This window comes from Hippocampus bargibanti, linkage group LG08 (assembly GCF_051943395.1).
Source record: "Hippocampus bargibanti isolate YZ-2025 linkage group LG08, ASM5194339v1, whole genome shotgun sequence".
In the NCBI taxonomy this organism is placed as follows: Eukaryota; Metazoa; Chordata; class Actinopteri; order Syngnathiformes; family Syngnathidae; genus Hippocampus; species Hippocampus bargibanti.
In genome coordinates this window covers 5,975,762-6,002,226 of record NC_142741.1, presented here as the reverse complement: position 1 = coordinate 6,002,226, position 26,465 = coordinate 5,975,762, and the positions used below count along the sequence as shown (strand labels likewise).

The window sequence follows — 26,465 nt, the reverse complement described above, 5'->3', positions numbered from 1 at the left end:
AACTGAAACACTTCCTGTTATAAGCAATGTAACTTGAAATTGTTGGTCAAAAACCAAATTGGACCAGAACCGAGACGCGTGCCTTGTAGTCCAATGCACCATATACAGTCCAACCTGGGTTTTCGACCATAATCCGTTCCAGAAACTCGTTCAAAAACCAATTTGGTGGAAAACTGAATGACTTCCACCTAATCAATGTCTGATCCTTTTTTTTTTTTTAATCGGGATTCAACAATTCTAAGACATCGACTCACAACGGAAGGTTACATGAGGATAATGCATCGGTGACAATGAGACGCGACACTAGGAAGTGACATATAAGGAAGAGAAGGGGAGTCCAGTGGTGCAATTTAGATGCGCTCAGTTTGGTCAAGAACCCATTTCCGCTTGTAAACCATAAAAACTGGTCTAAAACTGAATGGGTCAAGAACCGAGATTTGAAAACAGAGGATTGACTGTACATGGATAGAATAATATATAAAAAATGTGTACAAACACAAACTTGATCTTTTTTGGGGGTACTTGAACAAATTAAGTGTGTTTCCATTCAATTCAATAGGCAACAGTGATTTGAGAGCGGAGCAAACGAAAGTCGTATTTTAAGGCACTGTATTGTAGGGATCCTGAACACAAACACAAAGTCACTATGCTCCCTCTGAATATTGCATTTGGAAACTGAGGCATAAAAAAAAAAACATTTTTGGTCGAAAACCAAATGGGACGAGAACCGAGACGTTCGAAAACCCAGATTTGACTGTCCAGTAATACCTCGGTTTACGAACCCCTTGGCTTACGAACTTTTGGGTTTACGAACGTTACATTTATTAACATTTTACCTAGGCATACAAACAACTTTTTTTCAGGATACACATGGAGCTGCCTCAATAAGTGATGTGTCGTTCGGGAACGAGCCCGTTCTTCTAACAACAAAATGGCAGCCGGCTTGTTTTAGTCCTCTATTGCCCGCCCCAGGCTTCGGTTGAAGCCACATGATTGGTCAAGAATGCAGCAGTGAGAGGGAGTGGGGTTTACAGATAGAGAGAGAGTGAAACCGTTCTCCAAAAAGAAAATGGCTGCCGACTTTTTTTGTCCTCTATTCCCCGACCCCAGTCTTCGGTTAAAGCCACGTGATTGGTCAAGAACGCAGTGAGGTGAGGGGGTTTAAACATTAAAGAGACAGGCAGACGAAGTGACAGAGTTTCAACTTTGATAGTTCAAAGGCAGAGTGTAGACTGCAAGGTTAAAATATCCCATCAATCAGGCTCCACAAATAACCCGCACAGGCCATTTTTACACTTGATGCAAAAAGCTATCACCCCAGCTAAACAGAACACAGTTGATGAGGAACTAGATAAAATTATCGCAGAGAAAGCACATACAAGGGATCATTCCAAGATGGTGAAAGAAGAAGGCTACGTTCCTCATAAAGTGTTTAATGCTGATAAAACCGGCCACTCCATTCCATCAAGCCATCAACGACCATCACAAAGATAAATAAAATAACTTTATTATACAGTAGTTTATTTCTTAAATTATAATACCATAGCATATTTATTATACAGAAAATAAGGTATATTTTGTGTAGTTTTAAGGCTTAGAAAATTAGAAAGTAGAAAATTATGTTTTATGGGGACCTGGGAATTGATTATTCTCATTATAATGGTTTCCTATGGGAAATTAATTTTTGGGATACACACTTTTCGCCTTACACACTCTGTCAGGGAACCAATTAAGTTCATAAGCCAAGGTATCACGGTATGTAAAAATAATTATCATAAAGCCTTGCAGCGAAACCTAAACCAAAAGCAAGTGGGAAGAAGAGAAGCAAAAGAGGCAAGCGGCGGCTAAGACGGAAACAAAGACGCTAGGAAGAGCTTCCTGCGGTGGCTCGCTTGGCCTTCGCCGGCTCATGTGCTAGCCCATCTGGCTGGTGGCGCTTTCAACCCAGAGTATGCCGCTGATGCCAGGCGTGATGCAACGCCGGGGCAATCTGCCCAACGCGACCCCGCGTGAGACTTTGAAGACGGCTTTGCTTTGCAAAATACAGTCAGTCGAAACTCGTTACAACGTAGCCCAGAGGACATTTCTTATCCGTACGATACTTTGTGGGAACCGTTTCGAATAAAATGGCCGCCGCCGCCGCCGATGTATCATCACGTATGAACAGCTGTCGATGTAAAAAAACACGGAAAACAGTCCGAAACATGTCAATTCCAAATATGCGTATACATTTCCGATCCGTACGATAGTCTGTGGGAACTGTTTCGAATAAAATGGCCGCCAGCGTCGATGTATTGTAACGTATGAACAGCTGTCGTTATAAAAACACGTGTCAATTCCAAATATGCGTATACATTTCCGATCCTATACGATAGTCTGTGGGAACTGTTTCGAATAAAATGGCCGCCAGCGTCGATGTATTGTAACGTATGAACAGCTGTCGTTGTAAAAACACGGAAAACAGACCCAAACATGTCAATTCCAAATATGCGTATACATTTCCGATCCTATACGATAGTCTGTGGGAACTGTTTTGAATAAAATGGCTGCCGCCGACGATGTATCGTAACGTATGAACAGCCATCAATATAAAAGCACGGAAAACAGTCCCAAACATGCGTATATGGAAACAAAAGTCTTTTAGTAGACATAAACTAAACATATGTAACGTTCCTACTTGATCTCTCGTATCGTTATTACGATTTTTGCGATTTCAAGTTGCTCGAAAATGAATGACGTGAAATTGGGACTTTGAAATGTTAACGTCGTCATTTACAGACGTTTCCCTTGTTCTCACGTACGTTTCCCGAGGAAGGCGGGATTTTGCGATTTTGCTAGCCTCACTCATCTTGTGAAACGTTCGATTAAATTTTTTACATTAATACGGACCACGAGTGCTCAGTTTCGGTCCCGATCTGAAATTTTGCATGGTCATCTCCCACGACCGTTTGTTTTTGAATTCAGTCGCCTTAATGGCCCTTGAGTGTTGTTGTACATCTAATGCAAATTTCCGAGCAGCTCTTGCGCTCACCCCCGAGCCCTCCCTCTCTTGGCCTTGCCTCGCCGGCTGCCATTTTTCGCAAATGCCTCTGACCTTGTTATCGCGTTATTCATGAGGTCGCCCGTTATTCCCCGTGCGGGTCTTTGTTGTCGTTGGAGGCCTACCGGGCGACAAGGGCCCCCCACCGTGCCAAAACAGAATCAAAAGTGTCAGTGTAACAGACCGTGTGTGTCAGGAATGCTGGCGTATTTGATTCTTGATGGTCACCAAACTTTCTGATAGGCTTTATCGGAAAATTTACCCATGGTCCGTACGCACCGTTCTCTCAAATGCGGAGCTAGCATATGATCCGATCGGCGTCGAACGGATGCTACAGATGATAACGTCAACCCTCCACCCTCTATTTTACCTCACCCATTTCTATCGGAACCGTTTTGGCTTGACAGAGAATGACGGCGGCGGCGGCGTTAATGGAGGGCATCTTTTTGACCGATGACGACGTACGGCAATCGGATCAGCCATCCTGCTCTTTACTTAACCCGATTTGAGCGGTAGCATTCTTGTAGCCTAAGCCAGTTAGTTTTCTGAACCCTCATTTATAACGGCGAGACAAATCGAGTTCGCTGCCACCATACGGCGCTTGGCTCTCGTGCCGCTGCTCGCGGGTCAAAGCTAATCTTAATCGTCGTTTATATTGTACGAAAAGTCCTGGAGTGGACGGATTTGGAGACTTTTAAAGGACAACCGACACCATTTTTTTTGTTTGCTAACTGACATCAGAAAAACGTTTCATAGCATCAAAAATATTATATATTTTTAGACAAATGCAAAACACCAATAAAAATGACTTAAAGTGTCCGAAAATGACTTCAAGATGCCGAGTTTCAGAAGATCCCGCCCCCTTGTTCGTGACGTCACGCCAGGACGTCTTGCCTTGCTCGAGAATCAAAACAATGGCTTCAGATTCGGAGAAGATATTTTCTTGTTACTCATCCAGTTAAGAATATGATTCAAATGGTTCTGAAGAGGAAAGCATAATTTTTTGCAATCGATTAAAGAAGTCCTTCCGTCTCATTTTGAGCCGTCAGGACTCCATGTAGCGTCCCATAAAATACACAAGATGGCGCCCAAGCTCCGTTGGAAATGGGCTGATTTGTCTGCTGGGAATTTGTGTCAACTAGTATCAAATAGTAGCCTTGGTGAAACACACAACGATTCACCATTGCGTTATTCATAGTTTTTCCTTTTAATTTCGCCATCAACACGGATCGACACAAAGTTTTCAGACCAAACAAAATACCCAAAATGTATTGTGTGTTGCTTTCCCGGTCAGGGGCGTTCCTGACGTGACGTCACATCAGGCATTAAGTCATTTTTATTGGTGTTTTGCATTTGACTATAAATATCAGCCTGCGTGTTTTGGGTATTTTAGATGCTATAAAATGTTTTTCTGATGTCAGTTAGGAAACAAAAAAAATGGTGTCGGTTGTCCTTTAAAGGTTCTAATTTGAACAATGAAACCGTGGTCACTGATGTTAATCCCCCGTAGCGCAGATGTGAAACCTCGTGACATTTTGTTGAAAGGAAACAAGATCGCAAGGAAACTTGGTTCTCAACCGTTTCCCATACAAACTAGGTCAGAAAGTTCTGAAATGTCAGACCGTTTAGCCTTGAGATCAAGAGATTCCAGGTCGGGTCCTTGGAAGTTCAACAGAAGTGAAGAAAAGGACAACCTGGGGTGCCTCTTTTTTTTTGACAACGATACTAGTGCAGCGTGTTCTACCGGAAACAAATTCCTTGTGTGTCCTACATACTTGGCAATAAAGATGATTCTGATTCTGATTCTCTTTCCTACGGGAATATAAGCCATGGTGTTCTGATGGCTTCCCAGGCGGAGAGTTTGACGGACTGCGTAAGTCCTCGGTGCGTTACATTTAAAGGACAACCGACACCTCCCAACAAGTTGCGTCCATAATTTGTAAAATCACTTCAAATGACTTCTACTGAGCACATTTTACAAAGATTCCACCATATTTATTTATTATTCTGCTTAATTATGCATCTATTTTTTTTTGCTTATTTCTCTACTTCTTTTATTTTTAGTTATTCATTTATGTCATTATTTATCCATTCATTTTTTTTTATTTTTTGGGGGGGCGGGGAGTTAGCATACCTCCACTTGCTTCTTTACAAAGTCGGAGGGGTTGACCTTCAAGTTGCGCATGACGCCTTCCATCGTGGCCGAGTCAAAGAGTCTGCGAGGGCAACCACAACAGCGCTGAAGCGGCGTTCCCACTTGACAGGTTTCCATGACACCATCAACGAGAAGTTCGTGACGACCTACCTGTCGATATCTGCCATCTGCTTCTCCAGGACAAAAGGCGTGTAACCATCGAGGGTGCGAGGAGAGAAGCGGGGAAATGCCCAATCAGCACCCAAACTTCACCCGAACTTGATTTGAGGCTCCTCACCTGGTTCTGGAAGGACTCCAAGACTTTGGAGATGTCCTCAGCAGAGGGAGACCTCAAGTTCACCACTTCCTTCTCCAGCTCCGCCATCTATTACAAAGACACAAATAAACAACCAAATACCATAATAAATAAAATAAATCGATGAACAAACAGAAAAACAAACTAAATAAAAAATGCATAAATAAATAAATACATAAATAATAAATATAAAGATAGATTATCAGGCACATAAATAAACTAAATAATAATATATATTATAATAATAATAAATACAGTAAAGTCTCGTTATATCGATATTCAAGGGAGTCCGAAAAAATATCGATATAACCGGGACTATCGATATATCCGACCCTGTTTGCATGTAATTTTCTCCGTGCGTGCATAGAAATAGTATCGATATAACCGGGACTATCGATATATCCGATATCGATATAACGAGACTTTACTGTACATACATATTTAAATACATAAAATAAATGGATTACTAGATGGACAAAAATAAAATAATAAATAAATAAAACTGATGAATAGATAAATAAACATATAAAAAAACTAAATAATAAAGAAATAAATACATAAATGAATAAATAGATAAATAAATGATTATGTAAATACATATTTTTTATTTAAAGGCCAACCGACACCTCCGGACAAGTTGCGTCCATAATTTGTAAAATCACTTGAAATGACTTCTACTGAGTGTATTTTACAAAGATTCCACCGCGTATAGCTCTATTTTACCTTTTAAGACTCGCGCTGAATATTTATGAAGTCTTGTTTTTGAGTTGATGACGATGCCTGACGTGACGTCCCTGACCGAGAAAGCGACACACAATGCATTTTGGGTCCTTTGTTTGGTCTGAAAACTTTGTGTTGATCCGTGTTGATGGCGAAATTGGAAGGAAAACACATAAATAACGCGATGGTGAATTGTTGTGTGTTGCACCAAGACTGTTATTTGATATTCACTGACACAAATTCCCAGCAGACAAATCAGCCCATTTTAAACGGAGCTTGGGCGCCATCTTGTGCATTTTCTGGGCGCTACATCGGAGTCCAGACGGCTCGAATTGTTACGGAAAGACTTCTTTAATCGATTGCAAACATTTATGCTTTCCTTTTCAGAAATATTTGAATCATATTCATAACTGGATGAGTAACGAGAAAGCATCTCCTCCGTATCTGAAGCCATTGTTTTGATTCTGGATCAAGGCAGTTTGTGAAGGAGTATCCTGGCGTGACATCACGAACAAGGGGGCGGGACTTTCTGAATCTGCCCAGTTCCGAGCTTATTTTGTGGCAGTTTTGGGACACTTTAAGTCATTTGTATGGGTGTTTTGCATTTGACTAAAAATATCAGCCTGCGTGTTTTAGGTATTTTAGATGCTATAAAACGTTTTTTTGATGTCAGTTCAGAAACAAAAAAATGGTGTTGGTTGTCCTTTAATCACGCCGTGGACGCTAACTGTGTAGTCGCATTCATTTTCCCACTAAACCGCCGATAAAACAAATTATATTCCGCGGAAACAAACTGGAATATTTTTTGCGCCGATTCTCACATTTTTTATTCGTGCAGCACTGAGGTGTCGGATCAATATCACATCATATTAATACCTCGCCCGTGAGAGATTTTGCAGCCACAAATAAAATAGAACAACAACAACAGAGATGTAGAATAGCGGCATCAATCATATGACAAATTTCAGCGAGGTAGCGGCCCGTGCGAAGAACCGAAAGGAACGTTTTGGCGTACAGTGACTCACTTAACCTGGAACTGCTCCGGTGGACCCGAATGAAATACTGACACAACTGCGAGGCCATTTTTGTCCTGTTCCGTTTGTTACTTGGCGCAACTCTTCGTTGACGGTTGTCGCCCGACACCGGACCTGTGGCTTGTGCCTCATCATATTTCGTAGGAGTTAGGGCCCTTCCTCGTAGGACTTGGTACTGCCCGTCTCAATACAGTGATACCTCGGTTTACGAACCCCTTGGCTTAAATTTATGAAAATTTTACCTTGGCACATGAACTTTTTTCAGAAGCTGTCTCAATGAGTGATATGTCGTTCGTGAACGAGCCCGTTCTTCTAACAACAAAATGGCAGCCAACTGTTTTTGTCCTCTATTCCCCGCCCCCGGTCTTCGGTTAAAGCCACGTGATTGGTCAAAAATGCAGCAGTGAGTGGGGGGTGGGTTTAAAGATAGAGACAGAGAGAAGCCATTCTCCAAAAAGAAAATGGCTGCCTACTTTTTCCTCCTCTATTCCCGCCCCCAGTCTTCGGTTAAAGCCACGATTGGTCAAGAATGCAGCAGTGAGGGGGGGGGGGGGTTTAAAGATTAAAGACAGAGGAAGCCATTCTCCAAAAAGAAAGGCTGCAACTTTTTAGTTCAATTCCCGAGTCTTCGGTTAAAGCCACGATTGGTCAAGAATGCAGCAGTGAGGGGAGGTGGTTTAAACATTAAAGAGACAGGCAGACGACAGTGAGAGAGTTTCAACTTTGATAGTTTAAAGGCAGAGTGTAGACTGCAAGGTTAAAATATTGCATCAATCAGGCTCCACAAACCACCCGCACAAGCCATAAAAATAAAGAGAAAGCCCCTACAAGGGATCATTCCTCAAGATGGTGAAAGAAGAAGGTTACGTTTCTCATCAAGTGTTTAATGCTGAGGAAACAGGCCACTCCATTCCATCAAGCCATAAAATAAAACGACTTTATTCTAAAGTACGTTTTTTTTCTTTACTTATAATACCATAGCACATTTATTATACGTAAAATAAGGTATATTTTGTCTAGTTTTAAGGCTTAGAAAATTATAAAGTAGAAAATTATGTTTTCTGGGGACCTGGGAACGGATTATTCTCATTTTAATGGTTTCTTATGGGAAATATTTTTTGGGGATACACACTTTTCGCCTTACACACTCTATCTGGGAACCAATTAAGTTCGTAAGCCAAGGTATCACTGTACTTCAGTACTATCGTCTCTCGCTCTGTCCTGTTTGTTGCTACCAAAATAAAAAAGTTCCCACCGAAAAAGATCTAGAAAACGTCATCGCAATGAAAAGCAGAAACGCCAAACACGTTTTGTGTCAGTACAGATGCTCCCCTACTTATGAACATTCAAGTTACGAACAACGGTACATACGAATATTTTTGGAGCAACATATGTGGTATTCTTTCCAGTTGTACATGTAGATGTTTTTATTGAGCATGTATTTTATTAAATGTTGCACTGAAGCAACTTACAAACACATTCACCTTACGACCGACTGTTCGGAACATATCTCGTTCGTAAGTTGGGGAGCGTCGGTATCCGGGTTTGTCAAAAGGAATAAGAAGCGATTAGCTACCAACGTTCTGTGATCGAGTGTGACCCTTAAGTCTTTCTTCTGTTGTGTATACATTGTACCGAAAAGTTGACAATCAAAAGAAATTTTTTTTGTTTGTTTTCGTGTTTTGAAAGAAGTACTTCATCTTTGTGGTTCTTGTTAGCAATGTTGAAGAATTTTCAGGTGCACCGAATCTTTCGTGAAGACAATATTTAAAAGATGCATCGCGAGTTCCGTCGCCGACTCTCCTTCCGATTCAACATGTCTACACCTAGCGCACCGGCATTAGCGATAGCATCACCGAAGGGACTCGTGATTGATTTACTATTGAGGATGCTAGCGTCGTGGTTTCACCTTCGCAAACGGGGAGGATGTCATAAACTTGAGCAATTGAAATGTCTTTGGGTTTGCTATCTATTAGCTATGTATGTAGCTCTCTAGCTGGCTATCTATTAGTGCTTTATTAAGCTAATCTCAGTATCTAGCTGGCTATCTAGCTGGGAACCTTGCTACATATCTATTTGCTATCTATATGCTATCTATCTAACTAGATAGCTATTAGTTATCCATTAGCCAGCTAGCTAACTTTTTATTTAATTTAGTTATTCCAGGTTGAGTGAACGCTGGCGCATGTGGCTGCCACTGCTCACCAACAGAAAAAAAACTTATCCTGAAACCGTAAAGTGACCTCGAGAGTTTTGAAAGGCACTTATAAATAAAACTGGACACTTGTAAATATGGGTTGATGCAATACAGCTATGCCTTTCTTGATACTTGCACTATGTACAGGTGATGTGATATGAAACGGTTTTGCACATTTACATTTGCACAGTATACAGTTGAATTTTTTATTTTGTTATGCTTAGAATACAGTAAAGTCTCGTTATATCGATATTCAAGGGAGTCCGAAAAAATATCGATATAACCGGGACTATCGATATATCCGACCCTGTTTGCATGTAATTTTCTCCGTGCGTGCATAGAAATAGTATCGATATAACCGGGACTATCGATATATCCGATATCGATATAACGAGACTTTACTGTATCTTGTTTCTATCCTTTTACCCCCCACCCCCATCCCCTTTCAAATTGCTGCTGTGGACTGCAAATTTGCCCATTGTGGGATACATTTTGAATATTGAATATTTTAAATAATCTGATTCTGATTAACGAAATGTATTATTATTATTATTATTATTATCTATTAGCTGTCTATTAGCTAGCTAGACTTCTATCTGAGTTACTTCCGGGTTGAGTGAAGGCCTAGCTAGCTATTCATTAGCTAGCTTTCTATCTATTTATTTATTATTTATAGATTTATCTTTCTCTTGTTTCTTTTCATAATTGTATGTTATTTATTGTATTCTATTTTGTGATTGTATTTTATTTATTACACTACCTATGCTTGTCTGTGACTGTAAAGTGTCATTGAGAGCTTTGAAAGGCGTTTAAAATAAAATACATTATTATTATTATTATTATTATTATTATTATTATTATTATTATTATTAATAATAATTCACAATAATATGAATATTTCTCCACTGTGAGACTAATAAAGGCAAATCCAATCCAATCCAATCCAATCCAATCCAATCCAATAAGATTAGCCGATTACACCAGGAAGTGACGTATAAAGAAGCGGAGGGGAGTCCAGTGGTGCATTCAGGTGCGCTCAGTTTAGTCCAGAACCCATTTTCCATTGCAAACCCAGCCCTGAAAAACCTGACATTTTTGGTTGAAAACCGAATTGGTCGAGAACCGAGAACCGAGAACCGTTCAAAAACCAAAGTCTGACTCTACTTCTAACGTTTTAACATTACGCAGAGTCCCAGATTGGAGATCTTTTTTAACATGGCCGCTTCTCCTGTTTTTTTTTTTCTCTCCAGTGCAACAACGACTATTCTCCAGTTTGCGGCTCAAACAATCAAAACTACCAGAATGAGTGTTATCTGCGAAGAGACGCCTGCAAGCAGCAATCTGAAGTCCTCGTTCTGTCCGAGGGCGCCTGTCCCGTGGGTGAGTAATGTCCTATGTAGTATTTGTATGTCATTGGAAGAATGAAACGGTGTTAGCTTAGCTACTGGGCTCCTGTCGGCAATTCCAATGATAGCCAGGCGATGGTGGCTAACTTGGTCATAGTCGCAGCTTGGAATTGAAGCGGATTGACGTGGGACAGGAGATCAGAAAGCCTTTCATAGTCCCATGTGAGACAATCTCTTGACGTCATTGGATGCTATGGCTTCGTGTTTGTTTTCAACATTTAGCTGGTCGCACATTTTCAGCATGACGCCCTTGATCCACTAGTGCAAAGGACGCATTGATCGTATCCTCTTTCATTTAGAACTGCTTCGGGCAACGAAGAGGACCTAGAAAAGTGCTTACGATTGAATGACTGTCTGTGTCGTTTGTCCTATTATTTGTTATTTTGTTTTTGTTGTTGTTGTTTTGACTTCAAAATGGCTGCCGCAAGAGTGGGTGCCTTTACAGCAGCTCCTAGATTTTGTTTTTCTACTTCTTCGTTTCCCTTTCTTCACTTTGCTGTTGTGAAACGTCAATTTCTCCAGTTTGAGACAAATAAAAACTAATCTAATCTAATCATTTGATATTTAGTTTTTTGTTGTTGTTTTGACTTCAAGATGGCCGCCGCGAGAGTGGCTGCCTTTACAGCAGCTCCTACATTTTGTTTTTCTACTTCTTCCTTTCACCTCCCTTTCATCACTTTGCTGCTGTGAAACGTCAATTTCTCCAGTGCGAGACAAATAAAAACGAATCTAATCTAATGTTTTGATATTTTGTTTTTTGTTGTTTTGACTTCAAAATGGCCGCCGCGAGAGTAGCAGCCTTTAAAGCAGCTCCTAGATTTTGTTTTTCTACTTGTTTCTTTCCTTTCATCTTCCTTTCATCACTTTGCTGCTGTGAAACATCAATTTCTCCAGTGCGAGACTAATAAAGACTAATCTAATCTAATTATTTGATATTTTGTTTTTTGTTGTTGTTTTGACTTCAAAATGGTCGTCGCGAGAGTGGCTGCCTTTATAGCAGCTCCTGTATTTTGTTTTTCTACTTCTTCCTTTCCTTTCTCTTCCTTCCATCACTTTGCTGCTGTGAAACATCAATTTCTCCACTGCGAGACTAATAAAAACGAATCTAATCAAATCTAATGATTTGATATTTTGGGATTGTTTTGTTGTTGTTTTGACTTCAAAATGGCTGCCGTGAAAGTGGCTGCCTTTACAGCAGCTCCTGTATTTATTTCGTTTTTTCTACTTGTTCCTTTCCTCAATTTGCTGCTGTGAATGAGGAATTTCTCCAACATGAGACGAATAAAGCTTAATCTCGTCATCATCTATGCAAAATAAATAAATACAAATCACACGCTTATGGCTCAACATCCAGGTTGTATATTCAGGTATGCGACTGGGGATATCGCTTTCATGATATTTCCCGGTACAGCCTGTAAACAAGTATTGGCACTGTCGAGCTGACAAACATCCATTTCATTTGATACGGTTGCCGCTAATGGGAATTTTGATGAAGCTAACCAGGAGGGGAGGCTGGAGTGGAGTGGGGGGACAGAATTGAGGCAGATGAGAAGAAAGGCAGCAAACGCAGAGCTTCTTTGCGGCGCAGGTGCGAGAGAGAGAAAAAAAATGTGGATAAGCCACGCGGTTAGCCGCCGTAATGCTCTGCCGCTGGAAGTGAGTTGAACATGCTCAGCATTTCGTTAAGATGGCCAGAGCGATGCGATGCGGTGGGTGGGAAGACGTAGCGTTTGACTACGGGTGACGTAAAGAGCTAGTGACGGGATTTCCACAGGTTTTGTAATTGGTAGCATACAAGATACAAGCGTGCGATGTGCTTGTCGATGTCTTAAAGTGATCACGTAGTCAGCGCAGAGCACCCATGCGTAAGTGTTGTGGCTTGGAATTGAAGCGGATTATTGAAGCAAATTAAATTCCAGTCTCATCAATTGAGTTAGCTAGCCAGCCAACTAGCCAGCTAGCGAGCTAACTAGGAACGCCAGCGAGCAAGGAACGTCAGCTAGCCAGCTTTCTTTCTATTCAGCTATCTGGCTAAACCCTTACATCACAGGTGTCTAGGTCAAGGCAAAATCAGGCCCGCCACGTCATTTTATTTGACCCGCGAAAGCAAATCAACTTGCGAAATGCCATGCTCATCGATCGAGCTAGCTAGCTAACTAACGTGATAGCTAGTGATTGAGCTAGCTTGCTAGCGATTGAGAGATTGAACTGTTTTGAGCACCTCCTAAAAAAAGACAACATACGAGCTTTAGTGATTGAGCTAGCTATCTGGCCCGCCACGTCATTTTATTCAGCCCGCGAAAGCAAATCAAACTTCTGAAATTCCATGCTCTTATTTGAGCTAGCTAGCTACTGTGATAGCTAATGATTGAGCTAGCTAGGTAGCGATGGAACTGTTTACAGCACCTCCTAAAAAAAAGACAACATACGTACCATCTTTAGCGATTGAGCTAGCTAGCTCTCAATCAAACTAACTCGCACCCTAGCCAGCTAGCTTTCTTTCTATTCAGCTATCTGGCTAATCCCTTACTTCACAGGTATCAAAGTCAAGGCCCGGGGCCAAATCCGGCCTGCCACGTCATTTTATTCACCCTGCGAAAGCAAATCAAGCATGTGAAACTGATGCTCTTTTTTGAGCTAGCTAGATAGTGTGATAGCTACAGATTGAGCGCCCGCGAAAGCAAATCAAACGTGAAATTCCATGTTCTTATTTGAGCTCGCATGCTAGTGTGATATCTAGCGATTGAGCTAGCGATTGAACTGTTTTGAGCACCTCCTAAAAAAAAGACAACATACCAGCTTTAGCGATTGAGCAATCTAGCTCGCAATCAAGCTAACTAGCGCGCTAGCTAACTAGCTCTCTTTCTATTCAGCTATCCGGCGAATGATTACGCATAACGGGAAAGCAGCGGCAACCCGGCCGGTGCTTCTTTCAGGAGCCCAAAGGGTGAATTGAACGGCAGAAGCGATTGAGTCAAAACATCGACACGTTGGTCACGTCGTGCAACGCGACCTCATCTGTCGTGTCGTATGCAAACGCATGAATATGTAATGCCTGCTGCCAGGGTTAGATCACTCTGGAGAACCATTTGAAAAATTGCTGTCTTGCAATGCATTTTTTTTACTAAGTCTGATAGGTGAAACCTGCGTGGAATTGATGCCGATTCCCCATTGATGAAAACATGGGGGAAAGCGTTTTTTAGAGGGGGGGGGGGGTTCTTCCTTTTAGGCAAATACGCTCCAAAGGGTCAAATGTCAAATTGAATGTGAGGCTGTCGTAGGCAATGGAAGCAGGCGGCAGTTGAATGAGTTCCAGACTTTGCGTTATGAAATAATTGACTTTTTTTAAATATGCAATTTATGAAAAATCGCATCTGGAAAATCGCATCTGGAAAATTCGTTACACTACAATTTTGATGAGGCTTAAAGGACAACCGACACCATTTTTTTGTTTCCTAACTGACATCAGCAAAACGTTTTATAGCATCTAAAATACCCAAAACATGCAGGCTGATATTTTTTGTCAAATGCAAAACACCAATAAAAATGACTTAGTGTCCAAAATCTGCCACAAAATGTTCAGAAGGTCCCGCCCCCAGTTCGTGACGTCACGCCAAGGCATCTTGCCTTGCTCAAGAAACAAAACAATGGGCTCACGAAGTTCAGATTCGGAGAAGATGCTTTCTTGTTACTCATCCAGTTATGAATATGATTCAAATAGTTCTGAAGAGGAAAGCATAAATGTTTGCAATTGATTAAAGGAGTCCTGTCATATCATTTTGAGGCGTCTGGACTCCAATGTAGCGTCCCAGAAAATGCACAAGATGGCGCCCAAGCTCCGTTGGAAATGGGCTGATTTGTCTGCTGGGAATTTGTGTCAGCGAATATCAAATAACAGTCTTGGTGCAACACGCAACGATTCACCATCGTGTTATTTATGCGTTTTCCCTCCAATTTCGCCATCAACACGGATCAACACAAAGTTTTCAGACCAAACAAAGGACCGCAAAATGCATTGTGTGTCGCTTTCTCGGTCAGGGGCGTTCCCTCCGTGACGTCACGTAGGGGATCGTCATCTACTCGTAAACAAGACTTCCTGAATATTCAGCGCGAATCTTAATAAGTAAAATAGAGCTATATGCCGTGGAATCTTTGTAAAATGCGCTCAGTAGAAATCATTTGAAGTAATTTTACAAATTACGGACGCAACTTGTCCAGAGGTGTCGGTTGTCCTATAAGGCATTTGATCAAGCGTTTACAGACATCCATCCTTCCATTTCCTGATATGATCTTGCGAAAGACCAGTCACCCAAAAAAAAACAAACAAACAAACAAAAGAAACAGAAAATTAGGAAAGATTAAAAGGAAAAAAATACATTAAAGTCTCGTTTTATCGATATTCTCTGGAGTTAGAAAAAAATGTCGATATAACCGTACTGTCGATATAGCCGTCCTGCGCCGAACTGCATTAACAAAAGCCGCCAAAAGAGGGCATCCAAGCGCCATATAAGAAACAGAGCTGGCCATGAGCTCGCCATTTTGTGCCTTTTTTTTGGGTGAGAGATGTTCCCCCAATGTTGCCTCAAAATGGCACATATAATTCTTTAATCGATTGCAAACATGTATGCTTTCCTCTTCAGAACTACAGTGTATTTGAATCATATTCATAACTGGATGTGTAACAAGAAAGCATATTATCCGAATCTGAAGCCATTGTTTGGATTCACAAGCAATGCAAGACGTCTTGGCGTGAAGTCATTTTTATTGGTGTTTTGCATTTGAATAAAAAGTGACATCGGTTGTCCTTTAATACAGTGTGGAATGTATGGTAATTTTCAAAATCATGCTTCAGCAGACAAAACAAGAAACATTGTTGCAAAAAAACGATTGCATTCATATACAGTACAGTGGGCATGTACATAACACAACAGGGAAACTGCAACGCTTACATCTTACTGTATTATGTATACAATTTAAAAAAGTCATCAATCTTCTTCTGCTTCCCATTTTTACCTTTTAACACAAACACTTCAATCTCGTCTGCTACACACGAGCGAGCGTCTGAAAATGAAAATGGCTCTGCTACACAGGGTGCTGGTCACGTAACAAACTCACGTGACCAAGTCACGTGACTAAGTCGACCAATGGCGCGACCGATGACGTGTATCGATATGAACATAGCAAAATGGCCGGCGGGAGATGAAAAAGAGCACCGTAGTAACCGGATTATGGTAAAAACCACGAATCGTACTAAACGGAACTAATTATACATAAAAAGACTAGAAATGTGCAAGGGAAATGAAAATAGTGTCGTAATAAGCAGTACAGTGAGACCTCAACTTACGAACTTAATTGGTTCCCAGACAGAGTGTGTAAGTGTAAGCTGTGTGTATCTCAAAAAAAAATCCCATAGGAAACCATTAAAATGGGAATAATCTGTTCCCAGGTTTTCATAAAATATACTTTTCAACTAAATAAGCCTTAAAACTACACACAACATACCTTATCCTATGTATAATAAATGTGCTATTGTATTGTAATGAAAGAAATACACTGCATCGTGGGGTTTTTTTCGGTCCCATCATAGTAAAATTATCAGCAAAAAGCTCCAAGTAGGATCGACGTGTGCATTCAATGAGAGGGGGTGTGCAAAGTAGCGCCGGCTGGAGCGCTGTTCGGTCGTGTGCTTCCGCCGAAGATCACTCCGCCAGCCGTGGTGGGTGTGTATTATGAAAATAGTGCTTATTATGAGGTTTAATTTTCATAAATTAGAGGTTCTTAAGACGAAAAGTTTGTAAGATAAGGTGTTTGTAAGTTGAGGTCTCACTATATTATCAATATAAACGATATCGATATAACGAGACTTTACTGTATTCTCAAGTGCAGTACACCCTAAACCGAATAATCGAGGCCGCCCGGTGTGATTGGCGCCGGTCATCAGGCGCTTTTGACAGCGAGCCAGCTGAGAGACAGAAAGGGACCAGCGTGACAGAAAATGGAGGAATGCAGATCCATCCGGGGCTCTGCTCTCCCCAAGATGGCCGCCCTAATGTTGGGATGTTTTCCTTTTGACTAACTTGGGCTCTCTTTTGTCTTTCCTCCTACAGATGCCGGTTCGGGATCAGGAGATGACGGTAAGATTGCCGTCACGTCTTTCCTTCATTCCTTCCTTCATGTCTTTCCTTTCTCCCTCCCTTTTTTTCTTTCCTTTCGTGTCTTTCTTTCTTTCCTTCCTTCCTTCGTTCCTTCCTTCCTTCTTTCTTTCACGTCTTTCATTCCTTCCTTCATGTCTTTCCTTTCTCCCTCCCTTCTTTCTTTCCTTCCTTCACATCTTTCTTTCTTTCTTTCTTTCTTTCTTTCTTTCTTCCTTCACGTATTTCCTTTCATGTCTTTCTTTCCTTCCTTCCTTCCCTTATTCCTCCCTACATGTCTTTCCATTCTACCTTCCTTCTTTCTTTCCTTCCTTCCTTCCTTCCACCTTTCCTTCCTTCTTTCTTTCCCACTTCCTGTCTTTTCTTCCCTCCTTCCTCCTGCCTTCTTTCTTTCTTTCCTTCCTTTCTTCCTTCCTCCCTTTCTTACTTCATTCCTTCCTTCCTTTCTTCCTCCCATCACATCTTTCCTTTATTCCTCCCTTCATGTCTTTTCTTCCTCCTTTCTTTCTTTCCTTCCTTCCTTTCTTCCTTCCTCCCTCTCTTACTTCATTCTTTCCTTCTCTATTTCTTTCCTTCCTTCCTTCCTTCCTTCCTCCTTCTTTCTTTCTTTACTTCCTTATTTACTTCATTCTTTCCTTCTCCATTTCTTTCATTCCTTCCTTCCTTCCTCCCTTCACATCTTTCCTTTATTCCTCCCTACATGTCTTTCCATTTTACCTTCCTTCTTTCCTTCCTTCCTTCCTTCCTTCCTTCAACCTTTCCTTCCTTCTTTCTTTCTGTCCCACTTCCTGTCTTTTCTTCCCTCCTTCCTCCTGCCTTCTTTCTTTCTTTCCTTCCTTTCTTCCTTCCTCCCTTTTTTCCTACCTTCCTCCCTTTCCTTCCTTCATGTATTTCATTCCTTTCTTCCTTTCTTCCTCCCTTCACGTCTTTCCTTTATTCCTCCCTTCATGTCTTTTCTTCCTCCTTTCTTTCTTTCCTTCCTTCCTTTCTTCCTTCCTCCCTCTCTTACTTCATTCTTTCCTTCTCTATTTCTTTCCTTCCTTCCTTCCTTCCTTCCTTCCTCCTTCTTTCTTTCTTTACTTCCTTATTTACTTCATTCTTTCCTTCTCCATTTCTTTCCTTCCTACCTCCCTTTCCTTCCTTCATGTCTTTCATTCCTTCCTTCCTTCCTCCCTTCACATCTTTCCATTCTACCTTCCTTCTTTCTTTCTTTCCTTCCTTCCTTCCTTCCTTCCTTCCTTCCTCCTTCTTTCTTTCTTTACTTCCTTATTTACTTCATTCTTTCCTTCTCCATTTCTTTCCTTCCTCCCTCCCTTTCCTTCCTTCATGTCTTTCCTTCACATCTTTCCTATATTCCTCCCTTCATGTCTTTCCTTTCGTCCTTCCTTTCTTCCTTCCTCCCTCTCTTACTTCATTCTTTCCTTCTCTATTTCTTTCCATCCTTCCTTCCTTCCTTCCTCCTTTCTTTCTTTACTTCCTCTCTTACTTCATTCTTTCCTTCTCCATTTCCTTCCTTCCTTCACGTCTTTCCTTTATTCCTCCCTTCATGTCTGTCTTTTCTCCCTTCCTTCTTTCTTTCCTCCCTTCACATCTTTCCTTCCTTCCTTTCTTTACTTCCTTCTTTCATGTCTTTCCTTCCTTCTTTCATGTCCTCCCTTCCTTCCTTCACGTTTTTCCTTTCTTCATCTTTTGCACTGCTGTGAATCGTGCGCTACGAAAATACGGTACGTGGACAACGAAGCATCTGGTGCGATATGACGCCGACATTTGGTGGTTGGTCACGCGGTGACTAAACTGCTGCCGAATGAGCATGTCGTGTAGTCAGTCTTGAAAAACTTTCCAAAGTGGAGTAGGAAATGAGGAAAAAAAAAAGCAAAAGTGCCGAACTTTGAAACGAGTGCTGCTTGCGGTGTGCCGAGAGCGGCGGTCGAGTTTCTCCTTGGCGATGCAAAAATAACTCCAGTTGAACTTTTTGAAGCCGGCGCGCCTCACCATCAAACGTCTGCTGGAGACAAAATTTGTGACTCGCTACTACGACAACAACAAAGAGGGGAAAACGCTCCCAAAGATGCCTTTTCAGAAAAACTGTGACGCAATTATGGACGGGCATCAAACCATTTGTCGCTGATTAAAAGCCACCAAGCCTGGGTCATTTCGGAAAGCTTTGCTAATCACCTGAAAAGCTTCGCTTATTACCAATGTGTCATTCAACTAAGCTCTCCATTTGCTAGCTAATCAACTCGGAAAGAAAATGAAAAACAGAAAAGACGCTCCCGAAGCTCAAGTCGCTCAACAAATAACGCAGCCCATCTGTCTGCGTGTTTGCACACCCGCATATATTCCGTCTCTCGCTGCCCCTTCGCCATTCCGTCATGACGTCCGCTTCCATCGCCGCCTCGAAGAGTACATACGAGGGCCAGATTGGAAAAAGGAGATGATTAGCCACCGCCGCCCTTCCTCACTAGACACCCCCTAAACACACACAGACACACAAAGATGGCGGATGAAAGAGTGGAAAAGAAAGCAGCGCCTGTGAGAGAGAGAAAAAAAACAGAGGAAATAGAGTGAGACAGATTGAGAGAGAGATTGGGGGAGAGAGAGAGAGAGAGAGAGAGAGAGAGAGAGAGAGAGAGAGAGAGAGAGAGAGAGAGAGAGAGAGAGAGAGAGAGAGAGAGAGAGAGAGAGAGAGCGCAAGCCGGCTAGCACCGAAAATTTCATACAGCTAGGTGTTTGTAAACCGAGGCGCCACTGTAAATCTAATCTATTTGGATCTAATGTAATGTAATGTAATCTAATTTAATATAATTTAATCTATTCTAATACACTTTAATTAATTTTAATTTAGTTTAATGTAATTTAATCTAATCTAATTTGATGTAATCTAATTTGATCTAATTTAATTTACTCTAATGTAATCTAATTTAACAATAATAATAATAATAATAATAATAATAATAATAATAATAATAACTTTGCTGCTGTGAAATGTAAATTTCTCCACTGCGAGACAAATAAAGGCAAATCCAATCCAATACAGTAAAGTCTCGTTATATCGATATCGGATATATCGATAGTCCCGGTTATATCGATACTATTTCTATGCACGCATGGAGAAAATTACATGCAAACAGGGTCGGATATATCGATAGTCCCGGTTATATCGATATTTTTTCGGACTCCCTTGAATATCGATATAACGAGACTTTACTGTAATAATAATAATAATAATAATAATACATTTCATTTATAAGTGCCTTTCAAAACTCTCAAGGTCACTTTACAGTCACAGGATATTTTTTTGTGGGTGAGCAGTGACAGCCATATGCGCCAGCGTTCACTCCACCCAGAATAACTCAAATAGATAGAAAGTTAGCTAGCTGGCTAATGGATAACTAATAGATAGCTAGCTAAATAGATAGCTACTAGATACCATTTAGATAGCAAATAGATAGCTAGTTAGGTAGCTAGCTAGTTAGCAAATAGATATCAAATAGATATGTGTAATCGAGTGTAATCTAATGTCATCTAATTTAATGTAATCTATTCTAATTTAGTCGAATCTAATCTCACTGGCTCAACAAATGCTTCCTTCAATGACATGGAAAGAGAAGATTGCAAAAATGGTGGGCCAAACTTTGGGTGATCCTGCGGCAGTTTGGGTATTCGGCAGCGGGGGTGTTGCCAACATCCAGGCGGATATCATTTGACCGCACCTCCGCTCACCCCCGACCCACTCGGATCAATTTCAATTGTATTGATGAGCTCGCCACTTCATTAATTCAAATAAATGAAGTGCTTGCAGATCCATATTGTCGTTCGGAGGCTCGCATCACCAGATTAATTACCCCAATCGTGCGATTGTATTTCAATTAGGGGCCACTCTTCATCTTTTTTTTTTACTTTCAAGAAGACCGACTGGCACGCTGCTGATTTAACACACTTAAAACTCGATATTTATTCATACTAAATATGCATATACAGTGGTACCTCGGTTTACCAACCCCTTGGTTTTGGAACTTTTCGGTTTCCGAACGTCACATTTCGTCAAATTTTACCTTGGCATACGAACTTTACCTTGACATACATTTTTTTTTGTACGCGGAGCTGCCTCAATATGTGATGTGTCGTTCGCGAACGAGCCCGTTCTTCTAATAACAAAATGGCAGCCGACTGTTTTTGTCCTCTATTCTCCGCCCTCAGTCTTCGGTTAAAGCCACGTGATTGGTCAAGAACTTAGCAGTGGGGGGGGGGGGGGGTAAACATTAATGAAACAGGCAGACGACAGTGAGAGAGTTTTAATTTTGAGGCAGAGTGTAGATTGCAAGGTTAAAATATCCCATGAATCAGGCTCCACAAACAGCCCGCACAAGCCATCTGTACACTTGATGCAAAAAGCTGTCAACCCAGCTAAACAGAACACACTTGATGAGGAACGAAAATTATCACAGAGAAAGAACCTACAAGGTATCATTCCTCAAGATGGTGAAAGAAGGTTACGTTCCTCATCAATTGTTTAATGCTGAGGAAACTGGCCACTCCATTCCATCAAGCCATCAACGACCATCACAAAGATAAATAAAATTACTTTATTATACAGTTTATTTAATTGTAATACCATAGCACTTTTATTATACATAAAATAAGGTATATTTTGTGTAGTTTTGAGGCTTTGAAAATTAGAAAGTAGAACATTATATTTTATGGGGACCTTTGAACGGATTATTCTCATTTTAATGGTTTCCTATGGGAAATTAATTTTTGGGATATACACTTTTCGCTTTAAACACTGTCTGGGAACCAATTAAGTTTTTAAACCAATGTATCACTGTAATTAGATGATATTAAATTATATTCGACTAAATTAAATGTAATTAAAGTACATTAGAATAGATTAAATTATATAAAATTAAAATAAATTTGAATAAATTAGATTAATTTAGATTACACTAGATTACATTAGATTCAATTAAATCAGATCCAAATAGATTCGATTAAATTACATTACATTTCAGTAAATTAAATTAGATCAAATTAGATTACATTAAATTACATTATATTCAATATATAATTATATTCAACTAAATTACATTTAATTAAAGTATATTACAATAGATTAAATTAAATTACATTACAATTGTTTAGAATAGATTAGATTAAATTAAACTAGATAGAATTCAATTAAATTAGATTACACAATTAGATGACATTAGATTACATTACATTACACTAGATTACATTACATTCAATTAAATTAGATCCAAAAAGATTAGATTAAATTAGATTACATTAAAGTAAATTAAATGAATATCAAATTAGATTATATTAAATTAGATTAGATTTAAATTTAATTAAAGTATATTGGAATTTATTAAATTATATTAAATTAAAATGAACTAGATGAAATTAAATTACATTAGATTAGCAAATTAGATTACATTAGATTACATGAGATTAAATTAAATTACATTTGATCACATTAAATTACACTAGATTAAATTAATCTAAATTTAATTTATTTAAAGTAGATTAGAACAGATTAAATTATATTAAATTATATTAAATGTCATTAAAATTGCTGTGAATAGATTAGATTAAATTCAATTAGATGAAATTAAATAAAATTTGATTAAATTAGATTAAATAATAGATGAATTATATTAGATTAAATAATATATTAGATTAAATGTAATTACATTTGATTAGAATATGATATTAGTTTAAATTAGATGAGATTAAATTGGATTAAATTAAATTTAATTAAATTAGATCTAATTAGATTGCATTAAATTGGATTAAATTAAATTATATTATATTATATTTAATTACAGTAAAGTCTCGTTATATCGATATCGGATATATCGATAGTCCCGGTTATATCGATATTTTTTCGGACTCCCTTGAATATCGATATAACGAGACTTTACTGTACATTATATCACATTATATTACCTTAAATTAGATTAAATTAAATTACATTTAACTAGATTATATCAAATTAGATCAGATGAAATTAAATTGGATTATATTAAATTACATTAAATTAGATTACTTTAAAATTAATTACATTAGATTAACCTTTATTAGGAAGACAGTGGAGAAAAATCACAATTCACAGCACATGCAGGGGACCCGTCCAAATATTTTCACTTGGGGCTGCAGCACTTCATATGCAGCACGTCGCCGGAAACCTCTGCCGCTTTAGAATCTATACATGCCAAAAAAAACTCAATGCAGCTCTGCTTACCTTTGGGTAAATTATTAAATCCATTGTTTAATTTCACACATGACGAGTGGGCAGTCCCCACTCCACCAAACCCCCTTCCTGGAGACCAAACTATGAACATGTGACGTTTCCCTAAATGATAAGCGATTGTGTTCAGAGAGTTCCGAACTAGACGGCAGCCGGACTCATTTATCTCCACTCACGTTGAAACTATCGGACCGAGAATAGATGAGGAAAAAAAATATCTGGATGACCTACGGTTCCTCTGATGGTTTCATCCCTTTACGACTCCCCCCCCCCTATCGCGTAGCACCATTCCCCCTCCAATAACTTCTCCAACGGCGAGTCGCTGCCTGCTATTGCCATGGCAACCAAATTGGAGCTTTCTCCAAGTGAGTAATCTCATGTTGCCACTTTTGCGGCTTCACGATAAGGTTCACCTAACAGCTCCAGCCCACCCACGTGTTTCCTATGCGGTCATTGAACCTATCGGTCCGGTACGGTGTCCAAGTCCAGACCCTAATAGGCAAGGACGGATCGGCTCCAGGCCTCGTTTGGAACCCCGCGCCTGACTGAAATTGATATTTGGGCCGCCATATTGGAAAGTTTAAAGGAATAATAATAATAATAATAATAATAATAATAATAATAATAATAATAATAATAATTCACTCAACCCGGAATAACTCAAATAGAAAGCTAGCTAGCTAATATCTAGTTAATAGATAGCTATCTAGCTAGATAGATAGCAAGATAGCGAGCTAGCTAGCTCGGTCGCTAGATAGCGAGCTAGCCAGCTAGCCAGCTAGATTGATGGATGGATAGATAGCTAATAGATAACACGCTAGATACGCAGCTAGTTAGTTAGATAGCTAATAGACAGCAAATAGCTAGCTAATAGCTACTTAGCTAGCTATCTATTAGCTATCTATATATCTAGCTATCTATGTAGCTAGATATTTACTAAGTAGCTGGTGTTTCTCATCTCTTGTCAAAGAGGACTCTATCTAGCTATCGATGTCGCTAGATATCCACTAAGTAGCTGGTGTTTGTCATCTCTTGTCAAAGAGGACGAACACTAGCTACTTAGTAGACATCTAGCTACATAGATAGCTAGAAAGATAGCTAATAGATAGCTAGTTTGATAGATCGCTAATAGCTAGCTAGCTAGATGACCAGCTAGTTAGTTAGATAGCTAATAGACAGCAAATAGCTAGCTAGATAGAAAGCTAGCTAGCTAATAGCTAGTTAATAGATAGCTAGCTTGATAGAGAGCTACTAGATAGCTAGCTAGACAGCCAGCTAGTTAACTAGATAGCTAATAGACATAAAATAGCTAGCTAGCTCTAGAATATCGATAGTCCTTATATCGATATTTTTTCGGGCTCCCTTATATATAGATATATAGCAGATAAATAGACTAGCTAGCTATATATATATATATATATGGTTAGATAGCTTAATTCTTTTTTTCAACCCACAAGCAGAAGGAGCAGTTTAGAGAAAAGTAAGTTTTCTTTTCATTATTTCCTCTGTGGGTCGGTTTGCCTGGAAGAAAGCGAGCGGATTTCAATGCAAAATTTTTCTTGTCCAGCCCCCCTCGGGGGAACCGCACAAGGGCGAAAATCGTTAGTCCTTTTATGTTCTTGGAACATGTGGGAGGACGTTCATCTGACGTATTTTTCTTTTTTGTTGTGTGTGTATTGTTGATTTGGCATCTACAGTGAGGAAGGGCAAGCAGAGGGCGGGATTGAACCGATATATTTGCAAGCCGCGACATCGCCGCAAATCTTCCGTTGATCCAAAATAGTATTTTTATATTTCTACGTATAAAAAAAAAATACAAGGTGTGTGTTTGGATAGTATCTTTTACAAAAGCGCTCTGGTTAGAAATGATAAGAATGCTAGCAATTTATTTTGTGCAACTATACACAAAAAAGAAACCACATACTCTCTCTTGTTTACAGAGTGCATTTGAACACACCACACGCAGCAGCGTGATACGTCATTCAAACCCAACATAAATTTTAAAAAAATATATACAAAAATAAATAACAGACAGTGACAAGTTATCTATTAGCTAGATAGCTAAATTTTTATCTATTTGAGTTTCTATTTGAGTTTCTCCGGGTTGAGTGAATGATGGCGCATGTGGCTGCCGCTGCTTACCCACTAAAAAAACTTATCCTGTGACTGTAAAGTGACCTTGAGAATTTTGCTATTTGCTCCCATATTTTGTTTTTCACTGGTGTGAAATGTAAATGTCTCCACTGTGAGACAAATACGTTTATTTGATTGAATATGGATATTTGCATGCTAATAATCTAGCTGGCTATATAGCTAGCTATATAGTTGGCTACCTTGCCAGATATCTATTTGCTAACTGGTTATCTGGCTAGCTACCTAGCTAGCTATATATTAGCTATCTAGCTAGCTAGCTATCTCTTAGTTACCTATTAGCAAGCTAGCTAGCTAACTATTTATCTATTTGAGTTTCTCCCGGTTGAATGAATGTTGCTGCATTTGGGTACTGCCGCTGACCCACTGGAAAACTTATCATGTGACTGTAAAGTGACCTTGAGAGTTTTGAAAGGCGCTTAGAAATGAAATGTATTATTATTATTATTATTATTAAGAAAGAAACACTTCTTTACCAAGTGCACTTAAACACACCACAGGGTAACATTATGTTAAGTCATTCAAAGCTGAATGGCAGCCACTCTAAACATTGAATAAAAAATATGAATAATGAAATAATACAAATAAAATAACGAGACAAGCAATAGCCACAGTAATATTGACAAGGAAGAAAAAACACTTGTTTACAGAGTGCACTTGAACACACCACACTTAGTAGGGGGCTATGTCATTCAAACCTGAATGGCGACCGTACTCAACATCGAATAAAAATATTAATAATAAAAATCAATAGCAATAGACACCGTCCTTTTGACAATTATCACTTCTTTATAGAGTGCACTTGAACACACCACATTCCAGGGTGCTGAAAACGTACTTCAAAGCTGAAATGCGGCTTTACTCAACATCAAATAAAAATGTTAATAATAATGAAATAATAAAAATAAAATAACGAGACAAGCAATAGCCACAGTAATATTGACATGAGAAAAAAACGTGTTTACATATTGCACTTGAGCACACCACACGTAGCAGGGTGCTGATTACGTCATTCAAACAGAATGGTGGCCCGCACTCAACATCAAATAAAAATATTAATCATAA

The 26,465-nt window shown here is 39.5% G+C and overlaps 2 protein-coding genes across 5 annotated transcripts in view; one reads left to right on the top strand and one right to left on the bottom strand.

Moving 5' to 3' along the window:
- LOC148894434 (uncharacterized) overlaps nt 1–26,465 on the bottom strand; it is a 255,370-nt gene that overhangs the window by 175,918 nt on the left and 52,987 nt on the right. For 2 of the 4 annotated variants that reach the window (XM_089003491.1, XM_089003492.1), the window contains exons 4-6: nt 5,473–5,559; nt 5,346–5,365; nt 5,175–5,256 (exon numbers count right to left, since the gene is read on the bottom strand). In XM_089003491.1, coding sequence (XP_088859617.1) covers nt 5,175–5,256; nt 5,346–5,365; nt 5,473–5,559 — 189 coding nt within the window. Of the gene's footprint in view, nt 1–5,174; nt 5,257–5,345; nt 5,366–5,472; nt 5,560–19,329; nt 19,345–26,465 lie in introns of those variants that run through there. The other 2 variants (XM_089003490.1, XM_089003493.1) reach the window with 2 other exon arrangements.
- The window catches only part of tmeff2a (transmembrane protein with EGF-like and two follistatin-like domains 2a), a 124,280-nt gene that overhangs the window by 50,036 nt on the left and 47,779 nt on the right, over nt 1–26,465 (top strand). Inside the window, exons 3-4 of the mRNA XM_089003489.1 lie at nt 10,692–10,821; nt 16,955–16,981. Of these exons, the coding sequence (XP_088859615.1) occupies nt 10,692–10,821; nt 16,955–16,981 (157 nt within the window). The remainder of the gene's footprint in view (nt 1–10,691; nt 10,822–16,954; nt 16,982–26,465) is intronic.